Source organism: Leiobunum rupestre, chromosome 8 (genome assembly GCF_980474605.1).
Source record: "Leiobunum rupestre chromosome 8, qqLeiRupe1.1.hap1, whole genome shotgun sequence".
NCBI classification, from domain to species: domain Eukaryota; kingdom Metazoa; phylum Arthropoda; class Arachnida; order Opiliones; family Sclerosomatidae; genus Leiobunum; species Leiobunum rupestre.
In genome coordinates, this window is record NC_143391.1 from 33192393 (window position 1) to 33210621 (window position 18229).

General features: G+C 37.9%; 1 protein-coding gene across 1 annotated transcript in view; it reads right to left on the bottom strand.

The window, feature by feature from the left end:
• Positions 1 to 6574: 6574 nt before the first annotated feature.
• LOC149933243 (neural cell adhesion molecule 2-like) overlaps positions 6575 to 18229 on the bottom strand; it is a 233692-nt gene continuing 222037 nt past the window's right edge. The window contains exons 8-12 of the mRNA XM_090156505.1: positions 15995 to 16435; positions 15190 to 15223; positions 9970 to 10025; positions 7896 to 8239; positions 6575 to 7283 (exon numbers count right to left, since the gene is read on the bottom strand). Coding sequence (XP_090012631.1) covers positions 6984 to 7283; positions 7896 to 8239; positions 9970 to 10025; positions 15190 to 15223; positions 15995 to 16435 — 1175 coding nt within the window. The 3' untranslated portion in view covers positions 6575 to 6983. The remainder of the gene's footprint in view (positions 7284 to 7895; positions 8240 to 9969; positions 10026 to 15189; positions 15224 to 15994; positions 16436 to 18229) is intronic.

Sequence of the window (18229 nt, forward strand, 5' to 3'; positions counted from 1 at the left end):
AGACCGCCTTCTTTTCTACCCCCCCCCCCCCCTTAGCGTGACGGGGTTAGGGCCTCAACCAACGTGTCCGTCGATAGTCTCGACATATTCATTCTCCCTGAGTATAAATAAATACTTTCTTGGTTATACGTAGTGTTGTTAAATTTCCAGAAAATTTTCCGCAAATCGGACAAATAAAAAATTGAAACATACATTACTTTTTAAGGGTTTTTATTTTTTTTTAAACTTTTTATACTACAAAACATTAATAGTGTTAAATTGTTAATCAGTTTAAAAAATTAGGCTAAAATGCCGCTTTATTTAAATTTGCAAACAATATTAGACTAATCATGGAATGGAAACTTTTTTTTCGGAAAATACGGAAAAGTTTCCGGAAAAAAGGGCTTGGTCATTTTCCACGGAAAATTTTCTGACTTACAACACTAGTTAGACTCTTTAATCTGCTGCCGTCAGAAGGGGAAAATTCGGAAATTTTCTTCCCCCTTTCCGTAAAACGTTCAGCGTAAAGGTTCGTTCAATGAAATTTGTACACAAAACTGGCTTAGCGTGTTTAAAAGCTATCTTCGTTCTCCTTGTGTTTGTTGCTCCTAGCTACCACTGAGATTTGTTTCTGTCATAAACGTTCTTGGTACGAGGTCCAAATTAGCAGTGAAATATTTGCACTATGTTTTGAAAAATACATTACAATTTTTCAATGCTGGGTTATAAAAGGTTGTTCCCTCCATAAAGTCCCAACTTTATTAGAAGTTACGGATGATTCGCTGTAGTTTCATACGGTTCAACGTGCTTGAAGAGCTATTGTGAGGTACCGACTGACCCATTCCCAAACTTTTTTTATATATAAAACATCACTATCGATGTATATAATTCAGAATAACGCGGCAAAGCTCAGGGCATCAGTGAAATCACCATCAACGACGGAATACCCCAAGGTATCGATAACATCCAACTGAAAAACTCATCTCGGAAGCTAAAATATGATATAGTCTTTCTGAGAGAGAGAGAGGGAGGGAGAGAGAGAGAGAGAGAGAGAGAGGAGATAAAGAGTTCCATAACGAGTCACTATCTTATTTGTATTGCAATGAAGCGAAACCAATCGGGATACTCCACGCACTTGCCTGTCTAGCTACGGAGAGAAGAGGACCGGGCGAAGAGCGGATGGAAGGGAATAGCGTGGCCCTGGCCCCTGTACCGTCCGCGGTGTGCGCGAAAATACACGGATCTTCGATCCACAAGCAGCCAGGCCCCGTTTTTGGAGGATCTTTTTCTCGCTTTAGGGGGAAAAGTGAGAGCAAATGACGAGGAACCTCCCGGATCTCCATCGCAGCCAGCGGGGAAAAGAAACCGAAGCCTGCCTCGGTATACCGAAGGAAAAGGATCTAAGTACCTTCCACCAAAGATATTCCGGGTGCCCAGCGCGTGGATGGCGAAAGACTACTTTTTCTGTCGCTCTTTAGCCGGAGATGGTAATCGAGAGGAGCTAACGGCTGAATAGGCGCGGGCCTGTATTATCGAAGTGTTCTTTGAACTCATTCAAGAGGGCCACGTCTAAGGAATATCAAGGATCTTTGATTCGCTCCTTTTTTCACTTATTTCGTAGAAGCCGTTCAACTTCCTCAGGCTCTCCAACTCGTATTTGATTTTCTTTTTTGTTCGATACACTAGTTTTAACGAATGTTCTGGAATATTTATTTCATACTTAAATACATTTGAAGGTTTCAAATGTTCCTTTGGCAGGAATTTTCTATCGCTTACTTTTTTTAATCGTTTTTCACAACCAAAATAATTTTTTTGACTAGCTTAGACCTTTGATATTTTCAAAACTTGCAAATCGTAATATTTTTTACGTTATTTTACCTACAAAATTCAACTTTTCTAACAAATAATTTTAAAAGTAAAAACGTTTTGTGTTTGAATTTTATTTCGGAAGAATATTTTTGCCCAAAACGTATAAATTTCTCTATACAGGGTGTCCACTAAAATATGGACCAGGGCGAATATCTCCAAAACAATTTTAGGTACGAATTTGAAATTTTTAGGTCGCATAGAGTGTGTAAGGGGAAAACTAATTTGAAAATTTCGATGACCTTGAACCATATCTTCAAGGTCATCCAAAAACTATCTCGAGAACCGTAAGTGTTAGAAAGTTGGTTTTAATCACAAAAGTGCTCCACGTCACGTTTTAGGCTTATGTAGCGTGGACCCGATCGGATTCGACCAATAGGAAGTCGAGAAAAATTTACCAAAATCACAAAGGTCATAAAAGGGAAAATTGCAAGAAACCGCTAATAACTCCGAAATAAGTCGTGCTACATGATGGAAATTTGCTAGACAATCTCATCATGGTGGGAGATTTTAATATTCGGAAAATTGTATGACCTTGAAGCATGTCTTCAAGGTCATACTTAGTGTTGTAAGTCGGAGGCCTTTTTTCCGGAAAATTTTCCGTATTTTTCCGAAAAAAATAAAAAAAGTTTTCATTCCATGATTAGTCTAATATATTGTTTGCAAATTGAAATAAAGCGGTATTTTCGCCTCATTTTTTCGAATCTGAAAGTAAAACTAAACCTCTAGACTAGTTTAAACTGATTAACAATGTAACGCTATTAATGTTTTGTAGTATGTTTACTGATATTAGACATTTTATATCGATAAAAAGTTAAAAACATTACAAACCCTTAAAAGGTAATTTATGTTTCAAATTTTTATTTTTCCGAAAATTTTCTGGAAAATTTTCCGCATTTTATTTTTCCGGAAAATTAACAACACTAGTCATACTAATATTATCTCGAGAACAATTAGGTTTAGAGCAAAAATTCCAATTAGTAAGCTGTTCTTCGTCACATTTTATTTACCATCGTCATAGCATCAGTATTTTCAAAGTAGTTTTCCCCTTACACACTCTATGCGACCTAAGATTTTCAAATTCGTACCTAAAACTGTTTTGGAGATATTAGTGGACACCCTGTATATTTATGTCAGCTTTAGTTGTGAAAAATCAAATTTGAAATTATTTATAAAGAAGAGTTATTCCCAAAAGGAATACATTTCCCTTTATACTTATGTCAATATTAGTTTTGAAAACTCCATTTTAAAATTATTTATAAAGAAGAGCTATCCCCAAAAATATAAACTTCGCTCTATATTTATGTCAATTTTAGTTTTGAAAAATAAATTTTTCTACTTTAAGCGTTCCCCTTTACATTCTTGAAATTTTAGAATAGACGAGTTGGGAAAAAAATCCGAAAATGACTATCTGGGATAATATGTTTTACTCAAATTGTGTAATTCCTAAAAACAGCAACGTAACAGCTGTATCAAACAAATGATTTTATAATCATTATAATCTTTTCCATTTTTCTAAGTTTACGTGCCTAAATTTGTCTCGATGAGTAACGTTTTTTTCGCTTGATTTTCCACAACGATGACTTTCCGAGAATGATTTGACTACTCTCGAAAATCGGGTCGTGTTCCTCAAGAGCTATAGTCACTTGGCCCGGGACGACTCGCATTGTATTAAGTCACGGAGCTAGAAGCCACAAAGAGACTGTCGAGCACGTAGGCACACATGATCGAACTCTCGAGGAGTTTCAAATTGAAATTGTTTCAATTTCTAGGCGAATTCGACCCCGGTCCACTTCAAACAATATTTGCGTCGGATAACCACAAACCGATAAAACTTTCCGCTTCTTAAGATGGCTTATAAAAAACAGTTTTCATTTTAAGTATGTACATTTTTGTAGTAATTAAAATAAAAACGCCTACTATTGTTTACGGCAGATAGGTGTGAAGTGTTGTGGTTGTTGTCGTCCCCATTCGCAACACTTTCCATATCTTTTTATCCAGTAAACATATCAATACCATTTATTTAAGATATACTTAATAGGGTTTTCTCTACCCGCCAAACCAAGTTTCAGCTCTATCAGATAAACATAAAATAGGTATTTCCGTTATCTCAAATGGTGTGCCGAGTTTCGGTGCCCTAGAAAAATTAGGGGCCCTTGGGCCCGCGCATTACCGCAGAATTTCGTTTTTGCCTTACGCAGAGTAATAATAATAATAATAATCAGTTAGGCTAATACCCAAGGCACCACCTTAGGCCTAAGTCATCAAGCGACTTTTGACTGAAAGTTCTCCAGGAGAATTGGTTATTAATTAATTAGTTTCTATTGGATTTGAGATACGGAAACCAAACTTAATTAGAATACAGATAAAGAAGCTAAAGTTTGACGCTATGCTTAACCCTTTAACACGCGCCGAGGCTTATTGAGCGTAGTTCCTATTGGATTTGAGATACGGAGCTTAAACTTTGATTATAGTTATAGAAGCTTACGTTTAACACTATGTTTAACCATATTAACATGTGCCAAGGCTAATACCTTATAGAGCCTTTACGAATTTTCTTTTTGTAGTTTGGATTAGATTTAAAAATTAAATTTCACCTCATCGAATGTTTATGAAATTTTCCATTGAAAAGCCCAGGTTATATTAATTTTCCATTGAAAAGCCCAGGTTATACGTCTAAGGACGCCTAATAACGGTATTTAAAAGAACTAAAAACCAGCCTCTTTTTATAATAGCTTTTCTCCGTAGTTTAATACGAATGCATGTTCAAATTCCGTGAGAGACTTACATCAGGCCCCGACACAAAGTCATTAGTAGACAAAATGACTTTTTTTTCTTCCCTTTGCACTTTGGTTGGCGGTTCCAATATGTCTATTAACCCGAAGACTACGTTATACTAGCGACGAACTATAGGAGAATTACCCCGAAAAAATGGTAGGCATAATTTTTGCTTTGCAAGATCATTAATAGGGAGAATGGGGGAATTTCGGGAAGAGGAAAGAGTTTTTTAAAACGGTTCTTATTCGGGGGGAGGTACGATTCGAAAAGTCTTTTCGTAAGCCTTGCCCTAGATGGCGCAGGCTGGTCATCATAATTAGCCTAATGAAGCGTGCGGCCAAAACAGTGCTAAGGGTAGAGCTGAGCTTGATTACGAAGACTCCCCTTCGACTGTGTATTGTAGAGGTTTCGCGTCTTGCCAGTTAAATCCAAGATTGACGCTCATTAAGGGCTTTCCTTCACAGGCGTTTTGCCTATTTCAATACATTTCAAATCAAGAAAATTCACTAATGATCCCTTCGACTCTCCTTATCACGCCCAAAACGGCTGTTTCTGTTTTTCATAATTTCAACCCTTTTAACCGCAATTTTTCCGCTAACGTTCTCAACTGGATAGACCCACTTTTTCCGAGCTAATTAAACTTAAACCCTGAGCCTGCCCCAAATCGATGCCGCGTAAATCGCCTTCTCAATATCTAAGACAGCCGAGAAGGAATCGAAAGTTTGCCTCAGCAGCGTTTTAATCCTTCATAATGAATCACTTGGCAGTTCATGAACCACGCAATCTTTAGAAGGACTGACGGAAAATATCTTTAGACGTATTTTTAGGACGAAAATTATATCGCGTCACCTTTATTGGATAAATTATACCTTCGCGATCAAATTCAGTCTCGCTACGTTAGATATAACACAAACCGTACAAACATTTGGCTAGGAAAAACATGTACTATTGGTAAACTGCGCGCAAAATGCGTATACGCGGTAAAGAAGTAGAGTTAAATCCGCCTTCGATGCGTTCAACGATCCTTTTTGATACAAACCGGCGAGTCCCTCCACATCGTGTTCCGTCCATGCATAGATTATATCTCACTATGTAACTTCTATTATAGGAAAGGTATGAAAAAGCCTTTGATCTTTTATAAATAAAACATTTTTATTGTACAGAAATTAAAACATCTTTTATAATATTTGTTTTTCAAAGTGTACACATATAATATCAATCAACCAGATATTCTCTGTCACATTGTCAACTGTTGTTCGCAATTTATATATATATATATTTTTTTGCTTGTTTTAAAATTTATTTCGCCCGAGTGCCGCTAGAGGTCGCCGTGTTAAGCTTCTTATCTTTTTCGTCACACTCGCGCCAAATCTCAAAGGAGCCGGGATTTCCACGCTCAATTTTTTTGCGCAGCGAAGTACGCGTCGCGCACCAAAAATGCTCCCCCGCTTTCAATACTTTCAACGTTTTCTAGACTCGGGATATTTGTCGGTAAAAGTTAGTTTTTACTCTTCAATTTTTTTCTCTCGTATCGTTAAAACCGTTAACGGAGTATTTTCGCGGGAGTATATAGAAACTTTTAGGCTCTTATTTATTTATCAAATATTTCACCTCTAAGTTTTCTCTTTTTGGGGGGGAGGTAAACAGTATGAACGACAAAATATTGGTACGTACTTGAACGTCAACCTTGTTTTACTTTTATTTCCGAGTAACTCTTCTGTATTGGATTCCTGAGTTAGGACAGTCTTTTTCGGAAATGATGTTCGCACCATTTTATTTTAGGATGATATATATCAAATTCGATCTTTTTTCTTTCATAAATACCGGTAATATAATCTACTCGAATTGGCTAAATTATAATATCGCGGTTTATTTTAGGACTTATTTTATTAACCCCTAATTTTTTTTTAATATTAAAATTTCTAACACCAATTTAATATTTGTATCCAGTTATAAAAAATTGTCGGGGAAAACTTTTACAACATCACATTAGTTTTCACGGAGTTATTAACATTGACGGATATACCATATTTTCGCTCTTTTTAAGGTTTTTACTCGATTTTAGGGCAATAATAAACTTCTCTTTGAGCAAATGATATGTTTTACGAACGTGTACGGAACCCATTGCTCAAATATTCGTATATACCCGCGAATCGGTTGATATAGTCGATGGAAATTGATGAGCCAATGTCGAATAGATTATAGAAACGTCATTTATAATCCATATGTATATAATCTCCAACATGGAGAAAGATAGAGACGGGGTGGGAACGTAGTGGAAGCAAAATTGGAACCACGCGGGTTGTATGTTTTTTTAAAAAGGGGGGTTGTTTTGTTTGCTTTTTTTACTGTTCCGGGGGTCAAAGCACTGTTTGTCGGAAGTCCTGACTCTCCGAAACGGGGGACGAACCCCCGGAAGAACGGCCACTAAGATTGGTGGCGCCGTCGGATGACGCAGTCGAGTCTGTTCTCCTCCTGGGGGGCCTCGGTGGGGGGCGAGGCGGTTGGCGCTTTTGTTTGGGGGGACGACCTTGGGTTTGACCTTGATTTTCCCGTTGCTGTTTTGATTGGCTTATCCTTCTCTGAGGTGGCGGTGGCGGAACTTGATTGGATAACTGCGCCGAGTTCGATAACAGAAGGTCCGGGGTTGTGGTCACAGCCTACGCTCGCCGTCCAAAAATAAATAGAAAATGACAGTTATTAAAATTAACAAAATTTAATTTAAAATGTCGCGTAAGCCGTTCCTTTAGCTCGAAAGGCAATGATTCATTTTTAATATCCGTTATGTAGGTCGCCGCGTGTAAGGAATAAAAATACAGGGTGTTTCAAAAGTTTAAGGAGTTGTAGGCAGTAAGTTGAGAAGTAGACCTGTTTTTTCCCATTTTCCTACGATGAGTTAAAAGAGCGCGAGAGAGCTTCAAAGTGTGGCCTTCTAGCCCCTGGAAGTAGGCTGCAACAAGCGCAAAACCAAGCAGCAGGGACTTTAAATACCATTTAAGTTTACGTTTTTACGCTGGTTACCTCGATTTGTTTACAAAGCCCTTTTTTACTTATCACACGAACCCAAACCTTAATGTTCGCGTTTCTCTGCTGCTTGGTTTTGCGCTTGTTGCAGCCTACACACTTTGAATCTCTCTGGCGCTCTTTCAACTCATCGTAGGAAAATGGAGGAAAAAAAGGGATAATTCTCAACTCACCCCCTACAACTCCTTAAAAATTTAGCATAACCTTTTGAAACACCCTGTATAGAGGATACGTATAGTAGTAATAACCTTAGTGGTCATATCCTCCTTGTCCCGCTGGTCCTGCTCGGCGAATTCGGTCCCCGGAGAGGGTGGAGTCGGGGAATTTGTTTGGTGAGGCGGTGAGCCCGGCTCCTCTTGTAGGCCTGATGAGGCTCTTCGCTGCGGCTCCGCGCCCATCAGGGGCGACTGATAATCAGGCTTGGAGTCTTCTTTCTCCGACTCGTCGGGATCCGGTTCGAGTGGGCTCAGTGATCCCGCGCGGATAACCATCGTTTTATGCCTCTTCTTGTTTTGCTGCCATTCCTGTAACTCTTGCGTTAGCTTCGGGTCCGCTTTCGGGCCTATTAGGCCGCTCTTGAAATTGTGACTATCTGTTGAATAAAACGCATTACGACAAAATTGCGTTAGTACTCTCGCTTCATTCGCCGATTCGAATTTCGTCTCCTGAAAGCCAAAACCACGTAACGAGCACTTGCCTATAAAGAGCTAGGTAAATTCTAATATGAATTCTACTGCCTGTCTCTCACAAATACTCGCGAAGATCTAAATTTTTTTAAAAGCACGGGCCTTCTATATGAAATATACTATTTCAATACTTTACGTGGTTTTGGCTTTCAATCGTCGATTTTTTTTTATCTTGTTTGGTGTACGCCTAGAGGTCAAATCAAACCCAATTGGGTCAACCTTATTAATCAATTATTAAACAAAACTACAGCTCGAAAGAGGGAACGTGAAGTTACGACCGCTAAGTCAATTTCCATCTCTTCACCTAAATATCCCAAACAAAAATGTGTAGGCCAATATTTTTTCAAAAGGGGAGGGGGGGGGGTGCTCTTTACATACATTTTAGAGAAAGAAACCAAGTAAATCGACTTAAACGTATTTGCTTTTGTTTCGCATTTTCGAAATAGCCTTTCAACTTTCATTTACAGAAAATATTTAAGTGTTCGTTATTTACCAGTTCTAAAAAGTGCCGCGTAATACTATTCTAATAATTTAATATTTGTTATTTTCAAATGCACTTTTCTGAGATACGTGGTTTTCCGTCTAAGGTGTCGAATGTCCTCACTTGGAGCTCCAAAAATTAACTCGGGGCTTTGCAGGCTCCTCTTAAAACGATTTGTAAATAGCGACCCCGCCGACCCCGGGCCGCGGGGGGCCCCCGAGAACTAGGGGCCCCCCAAACGTTTATGATTAAAATCGGTGCTATTTAAAAGGGCCCCGAGTCGTTTTTCGCCGGGGGAGGGGGGCGGAGTTCCTAGTTACGCCACTGCTTACAAGTAGAATTAAAAGTCGGCTATAGCCTCCCCTGGCGCCACCACTGATTCCTGGCCGAGCTAACTAACGAAATGAAAACGAAAATAGTTGTTCCTACCTAAACTTTAATTAGTGTATTTGTCTTTACCCGGTATTATTCAAAGATATATTGCGTACACTGATCCTGCCTAAATTACCTCAAAATTATTTGACTTTCTCCGCAAGCTCAACCAACTTCCCCTACGTAAAGGGGACGTGAAAATTGTTATTATTAGCACGGCCATTTGAAATCGAAGATAGGCTTCGAAGTATTTCATCCGAAGCGCTCGAGAAATTCAATACTTTCGCGAAATCAGCGAAAATTTTATATTCGTGTCTGTATTCTAATGAGAGTGGACGGTACCACGGGGAAGAAAACGCGTTTTAAAAATGGATATTCGCGATGGCGTTGGACGCCACTTAATGAGGTACTTCGGTATTCGTTTACTAAAACGGTCTAAACGGCTTCGACGAGCGAGAAGCAAAATAATTCGGACGAACGAGAATTTCGATTAGGTTGATTTTGTTTTGCTTATATTATATTAGATCGCGTTCTATTGCCTGTCGCGGACGATGGCACGAGGACTTTGTCCGGTATGTAGGCTCTGGCAATTAATTTTGGCGCTACTAGGGCGGCGTGTAGGTGTATAGGACCGGTGAGGGGGGAGGGGTTATCTTCCTGGAACCCTAATTGCGTACACTTCAACTATCGATTTTTAAAAGGATTTGAATAATCGATTATCTCTTTTAAATAATCGATGTTAGGACGGCTTTACAAATATTTCGAGCATCGATCTTTTCTCACCTAGTATCGTGGCCATGTCCATCATCTCTCCAACACCTCCGTTGACCTCCGATGACCTTTGAATGAAAATAGGACAATCTCGTTAGTTTAGACCCTATCGTATTCACATTAATCTCGTTATCTAGTCTCGTTAACCGAGAAAGCTCTTCGATCAGTTTACCCGAGTTGAGTTAGCGTAAGCCATATTTAAAATTCAACGAGCTCTATTACACGCGTGATTAGTCTAGAAAATATCTTCAAATCTATACCTAAGTAATTTTAGAATGTACGAAAGTAGATCTTAAGCCCGCAGACGTTATAAATTTGACAAAGTTCGTATGTCGGTCGGCAATTTTGATACGGATACAGCGAGTCACGCTCCGGCAGACATGATGCGAATTATAACTCCAATTACGCGGAGGCGTACCGACCCGGGTTAAGGGGGTTAATATTTAACCGAGTGCCGAGCTGGCTATCACGTAGGGGGGCGCCAAAACACTCCTATCTTTAATGTCCAATTGTTCCTTCTGATTCTCCGTTCAATAGAATTTTAATAATTCTATATAGGGGGCGCCATTTTGAAACTTTTAACCGGGCGCCACTGAAATTACGCTTTCAGGTTGCCTTAAGATGACTCGCTTCCGCTTATTGCAAAGTGAAAAAGTGATTGAAGTTTCCAAAACAATTTCTATTTGCATTCTGTTTGTGGCAATTGTAGCTCAAACGTAAAACTTAGATCAAAGAAACATTTCTAGAATCATCGAAAGTTGTTTTGAAAATTTATTAAGACGTACTTTTAAAATACGATTTAAAGGTAAGGGCAATAGATAGGTTCAACCTGCCAAAAATCTGAGCGCAATAGTACTATGTAATTTAATACGCAAATCTTGACTAAACCGTTCTGAACATAAGTGATGTTTACAAATTAAACGGGTAACCTAACAGTTTTTGTTGTAGGTGTTAAAAATATCCAACCTAAAAGTTTTTCTTTTAAATATATTTTTAAAAACTGCTGAAAACATCTTTTCTACCTAGTGAAACAGCCAATCATAAACGGGGACCTATCCAGCCTTATTTCTAGACCTCACGCTTTAACTAGTAAAATTCAAACGCAGTTGTTTCCCTTTTAACTTTAGACCTACTTTTATTTTTACGTAAATAACACTTAATTTGAAATCATTAAAAAGCTTTGTTATCGAGATAGTCCAAATATATCTCAATGTTAATTGAACATATAACATTTTTCAAAATCTCCTTGTACGTTTTCTAGAAAATAACTTTAAAAACAACATTCGCATTTTCACAGTAGGCGTTTATAAAACATCAAACGTTCGATTTTTCTGCCGTTATTTCAATTCCTTTGAAGACTCTCGAAGGGATAAATTAACTCTTATGTGAAATTTCTTTCGGGTCCTACGCCTAGAAGGTTTCATCTTTATATAAGGGAAATAATAGACACGTCAGTCAAGGAAGAAGGTCCTTTCACAGGGGTAACGTCATTAAAGGACTATTTTTAAATACCAGATGGCGACTACAGTTCCAAATGTTAAAGCAAGTGTCAGCTCGACGAGAAGTAGCTCTTTCTTAAACAGATGTCGCTAGCATCGAAATCAAAACAAGATATTAAGCGCATTTGACCAAAAAAAGCAGGACATAAAACTATCCCTCGCGTTGATTGGCTCGTTCTTAAATTTGAATAAGGCCTTAAATAAAACATCCGTCAAGGAAATCGCCAAGAAGTAATATTTGCGAGAGCCAGGATCTGCAAGTGCTGTTTATTGAAATAATGGAAACTTTTCACCTGCAAACAGAACGTCGTGTTTTTTCTACGCCTTAGTATGACAAAGAAAAAGCTACGCGGTTAAAAGGAAACACTTGTTGCATATCATACAAGTGAAAAGTTTCTTTTATTTCAACAAGCACTATATAAACACTAAACAGTGACTTGCAGGTCCTGGCTCCCGAAAATATTATTTCTTGACGATTTCCTTGAAGATGTTTTATTGAAGCGTCTTTTATAGAAATGTTTAAGAATATATTTTATATGGGATATATAATTAAGTAGAGTATAATTTGTATAATTATAATAATGATCGTTTCGCTATTTTGAATTTTAGCTTCCTTTGCCATAATAGATGGCACTACGATCTCCAGTAAATTAGTTTTTTTCTCGAAGAATTGGATAGATTAATGGCCATCTCTAATAAAAACGACCTTATCATAATACAGGTGGCAATGATAGAGCTGACAGTTGCTTGAAATGTTTTACAAACTGCAAAAATTGAAATTTGTTTTCGTTGTTTCATGCCTAATATTTCCTGAGTTGAAGTTTTGTGATAGTGTTTACGTAAAACATAGTTTCAAATAGGGCTAAATGTTTTTTTTTAAATAAATCATGAAGTCTTTAACCCCTTCCCATAACAAAAAGGTTTAAATCGAGGTTATCTAGTATAAATTAAAGCTTTAAAATCGAATTTCTAGAGTCTCTGTATGTTTGTTTCCCTGTAAGCCATTTGGGAATCGATCTATAATTCGCTTAAGCCTAACTGTGAAGCCGGTACAAAGCGGGATATATCTATTGGAAATTTAGTCCGAATTATTCGTACTAAGCAACCGCGTTCATTCGTAAATTTGTAACGTTTTGCAAAAGATATAAAGTTTGAAATAGGCAAGTTTTAATAATAATATAGTTGATGAATATTTCATCGAGGTTATAAACAGAAAGGTATTTGGTCTGGAAATGTGACATTCGGAATAATAAACCTCTCTTCGATTCGAAAGGGCCGCCGGACACGGAAGTGTCAGACAATTCCTCGAAATAAATTAAAATTGAATGACGCCATATACAAGGCTCATATGACGAGAAGCGACTTTAATCGGGCTTATTTTGCAATTTTAATTTCGAATACACACGTATTAATTCGCCGTTGTTTGCCGGCATGCCTAAAGGTCGCGTATCATTGGAAACAGTTTGCAGCTGGCGAATATCGTAGAACGATGCCACTTTAGATTCTTATTCATTCATTTTCCGAGTTGGCCCCGAGAGCGTACACACACTCTCTCTGGTTTATTGATTTTATATCTTTAAATGCATATTTATAATTAAATGTTCCCGCGAAGGCCTAACTGCGGCGGCCATTGGGGATTCGCGTGCAAACCGTCTATACGCGAACACACACGCAATGTCAAGACTCTCGCGTTTCCAGCTCGGCCATCGCAATCGTACACCGACTCAGCGAGGGCTTCAAAAACGTCGTGGATAAATTGGAAGATCCATTTGGAAATGTACGTGTGCGGAAAAACGATATGTCCTCCCTTTTTTATTTAAATTTCGTCGTAAATAATAGAACAGCTTCTACTACGCTCTCACGTAAATATTCGATGTCGTGAGTTAATATTTGATCCCCCGTTAAGTTTAATTAAAACTGTTTTGTATAAACGTACACTTCGTATTAAAATCACTGCCAAGAATCACGTTAATATTAGGTTCATGCTTTTCGAGTTAACTGGTTTGAACAAATCGTTGACGTCACCGAGAGGGTCGCTTTGTTGAATAGACGCATTCACATATTGCCTACAGGGAAATATGCAAAAAGGGGTGAAATCCACCCGAGGTACCTTCCTATTTAATAATGTTTGACGTAGATGGCGACACTATAAAGTTTATGAAAAATAAACTTTTTTAAAAAGTTATTAATTAATTACAAAATTATAATACTTTAAATTCTTATTAAAAATATAAATAATGTTTCTAATTTAAATTAACAATTAATTTTAACAGAAGTTAACACTCTCCGCCATAGATGGCACTATAATACGATTTTAAACTATCCAATCAGGGAAGATAATTTTGTATTTTAAATCTCGACAAAACCGTTCTCCACTAAAAACTGAAAACTTTCAACCAATCGTTGAAAATCAAAATTATGACATCATGATGCTATCAGAGCGCCATCTACTAACAACTAACGCCCCATTAAAGTCGTCTTTGCCCCTTAAAAATTGTAAATCGATCAATTAGGTTAAGTAAATTATGTCTGAAATCTAAAATTGACTGGACTACCTAGTCTTCATCTTTAGGGATTTTTCGTCAACGGAAGCGAGATTTAATTATTCAATAACAAAGATCCAATTTTGGTTTCTGAGAACGTCCTGACGCTAGAAGTTCAACTTAGGTCAAACTGAAAATCATTATTCAACTTGTTTTAAATATTTTTCTGGAAAAAATTATTGAGTCTATCAACTATTTTGATATTTAAGATCAATTAATAAATGAATCAATAAAGTTAAGAGTTAAATGTTACGTTTTCGGAACTAATTGTAGACCTATTTTGTCGAAAAATGAAACGTGCATGGCGTCATGCAATTTATGAGATTGATGGATTTCGTTTAAGAGACAAGCTTAGTAAGCGGACCTGGATTCGTACGTTCTCAGTAACACGAATATGTTCTTGTAATGACTATTTTACGTTAACCGAGTCGAAAAATTCATATTTTACGAGATATTACATACCAATAGACACTTTACGTTTAATATTGAATATGACGAAAAATAGGAAAAATGACGAAAGTTATTATACAGTTGGTAATGGTAATACAAATGTCATTACGGGCGTGTAGTTTCGGTATTGTTCGATCATTATCAATCATCGACTGTATCCAACAATGTCCCGACTGTTAAAGCCAATCGATACGGCGTCCAGGGTCGAAGCCGCGACTCGCTCTCTGCGGAAAACAAACCGCGCTTCTACAGAGGTTAACGTCGTTTCGCGCCTTTTTCTCTGTTCTGGAAAATTACCATTGTCGCCCGGTAACACTGCGCCGCCGCTTTTGCGGGGAATGAAACGCCGCGTTCTGGTAGCACCGCAATCTCTAACGTCTATATCGCGCGTAGAATGGTTCGCGTTGGTTTGTTATAAGGAGAAAATTCAATAAATTAAGCCGTAATGAATTAGCGTAGAAACAAACATTAGGGAAAACACAAACGGCTCTTTGGCATTGTGTTTCGAAGGGACCTGACCTTTCGAAGCCACCACTGTCGCTAGAGTATAGCGAGGAAGTTACGCCAAAACCGCGCGACATATTCAATCCTGGCCATCATTTATAAAACGGAGAGCAAGCGCTCCCTCTACGTGACGGCTCCGTAATGGTCTTTCGTGTTTTGCCTTTTTCCCAATGAGTTAGGCCTAACGTAACGGACGCGCAAACGCGTCAACGAATACGTGTAGAGTGGTTTCTTACCTGATGGGTGCCTTCAGTCCGGCGGCGGGACTTCCTGGGTCGGTGTGACCGAGAATTAACAGTCGTAATGGCCGGTGGAAAGGGGTTAAGAGGGGAGGAAACGAAATTAAAAGAGAAAATCGTGTTAGACGTCGGATTGCGTGAAAGGTGTGGGGGTTGCTCTCGCTGCCCTCTGTAAAAACCAAACATACGGCCAACCCGGCGATGAAATAATAAACAGAATTGATCTGACCGCCAGATTATGTAAATGGTCTTTTAAAGCCACGACCTCGCGCTGACACGCGCCCGATATGGTCTAAGCTTACCTTCGTCTACCCTCTGATTGCGGAGAAGTTTAATAGCATTTGCAATATTATTACCTATACTGACGAGTTATTTACGCTCAGGAAACTACGATAATCCTAGGTCGCCGTTTAAGCCTGGTCGGCGTCGAATCTTTTCGGGGTCGTAATTACGCGCGTTCGGAAAGAGGGAGCTTAGCCGGTACCCAATGGACGAATATCTTAATAAAAATTAATGGACGTTAATGAATTGCAGCAAGAAAACGTTGCCTTCGTTTCATTAAGAAAAATAATTGTGCGGGCTCCCGGAAATCGTTAAAATGAACGTCGTCCTAAGTTATGTTTATAACAGCGAACTACGGGGTCGTACTTCGATAGTTTTCGTAGTCGACATTATATCTAAAATTTCGTACGTTAATTAAAGCTATAATTAGGAATAGTAATCAAACTTAATCAAAATCGTAATAGAATTCGTAGAAATAAGATCATTTATCGGAAAATCTTAAAAGCAATGTACATCTTACCCTTAAATTTTCCTCTCTTAAGTTTGAACGCTACTAGAACAACGGCTCCTAGTATAACTAGTCCGACGGACAGGCATATTAGTATGACCACGGTCGATGACAGTCTCTGTTGCCAGCGGTGATCACCACCTCTTCCTCCGTGCGTGGTCAAGCGATCGCTCGTGGCTAAAGTCACACCGGACACGACGACCGGAGAACTGGAACCCAAGTCGTTGACGCTGTAGATGACCAGGGTGAAGGTTCTTCCCGCGGGCAAATCCTTGACCAGGAACTGCGGGTAGTCGGAGGACTGATTGGATACGGTCCTCATCAGTTCGTCATCTCTGACTTGCAAGTGATAGATTTGCAACAGGCCGTTGCCGTCCCCAGGCTGACAGGAGACGCTGAAGGAATATCCCGTCTGGTTGGCCACCGTACAATTCGCCGGGCTGTCCGGTACACCTGATCAGGCCGGACCGGAAAAGGACGCGGGTGAAACGAGAGAAAAAAATCCCAGTTTTATTACAACAAGCGCCGCGTCGTGTATCGCTAAAATACTGTCAAGCGGAGATGGTAATCCATCAATTTAAGAAGCTTTTAACTCTCTCAATGTGGTCGCCGGCCTGTCAAATGTCAAACTAACAAACCCCCGAAAGTCTTAATCGTAATCAAAAATTTGATGGAACGCCCGTCTCTACTGGCGATTCGTTGTACGAGTATTTTCAATCCCAAACGCTTTTCTCTTCATATGTATATTACAAAATTAATAGCCGAAAAGTATCGATATAACCTTGACGGTTAAAAATGTACTGATTTAAATCGAATATTTTTATCAGATTGGCATTGCATAAAGAGGTTTTAATTTCGCGGCTTTTATGTCGACTTATTCGGCTCGACATTCATTTTATTTGGTTCTCCTACAGTTAAATAAATTTTGGCTTAAGTTTTACACATTAGCCGTGTTCACACTAGACACTTTGGAACTGTTTTTAAACGGTTTTGAAAAATAATATTGAACATTTTTTATGTTAACTGTATTAATAGCCATACACTCTTAAAAAAAGGGTTTTTTAAGGGTGTAATATCTGTAAAAAAATAATCTTTAATGTTAATTTAAACGCCCTAAAGGGATTTTTATTGTCCTAAATTAAAAACTTGAAAAGGTGTATAAAGGGTGTTATATTACCCCGTAAATTGAGTGATTTAACACCTGGTAAGGGTGTAGCTAAAAGGAGTATTATAACACTTTAAAGGGAGTATTGTAACACCCTTAAGGCAGTACACTCTTAAAAATATTGGGTTGTTTTTGACCCAAATTGGGTTGTTTTTTTACCCATTGTTGGGTCAGTATTTAACCAAACAAAATATTGGGTTGTTTTAGTTTTCACCCAAAAAAGGGTTATTTTCATAACGCTATTTTGGGTTAAATTTATAAATTACCCTAATATGGATTGAATATTAGCCCAAAATATGGTTAATATATGACTAAATTTTGGGTTATAATGTAACAATTAATTGGGTTGTTTTTTTACTCATTGTTGGGTCAGTATTTAACCAAACAAAATATTGGGTGGTTTTCGTTTTCACCCAAAATGGGTTATTTTAATAACGATATTTTGGGTTAAATTTATAAGTTTCCCAAAATATGGTTAATATATGACTAAATTTTGGGTTATAAATTAACAATTAATTTGGTTGAATAAAATTATGTCTTGAAATTATAAGCCTTCCAATTTTATTCTTTGTACCTGCATGTCCTGTTAAGATTTTTTTCTATGGGGATATAAAGATGCCTATAAATTGACCACTCATTCAATTTTGTTTCCACAAAAACATCCATTTATAAATTTGATCACACTTGAAAGAATATCGTAAGGCCTTGGCAATTTGCAATAAATTTAAACATGGGAGCTCATTACGTTCTTCCGCTGAAATATCAACACAACATAAAAATAAATTTAAAATATTGGAAAAATGTTAATTATAAATAGTAAATAAAATTAATAATATTCTATACCTTTATAATTAAAAATTAAGAATCCTTTCAAGCACTCATGGAAACGATGCAGAAAGTTTAATTTCCAGTCTTCCAAAGACTACAAGTTCGATGGACACATTTAGTTGCTCATATCGTCTTTGGCGCGAGGGAACTTTAAATTCGATAGTATGACCCAATTTTGGGTTGCTATTATATTATCTTAAGAACAACCTAATTTTGTTTAACCCAAATTTTGCATTTCAAGATTTTCAACTACA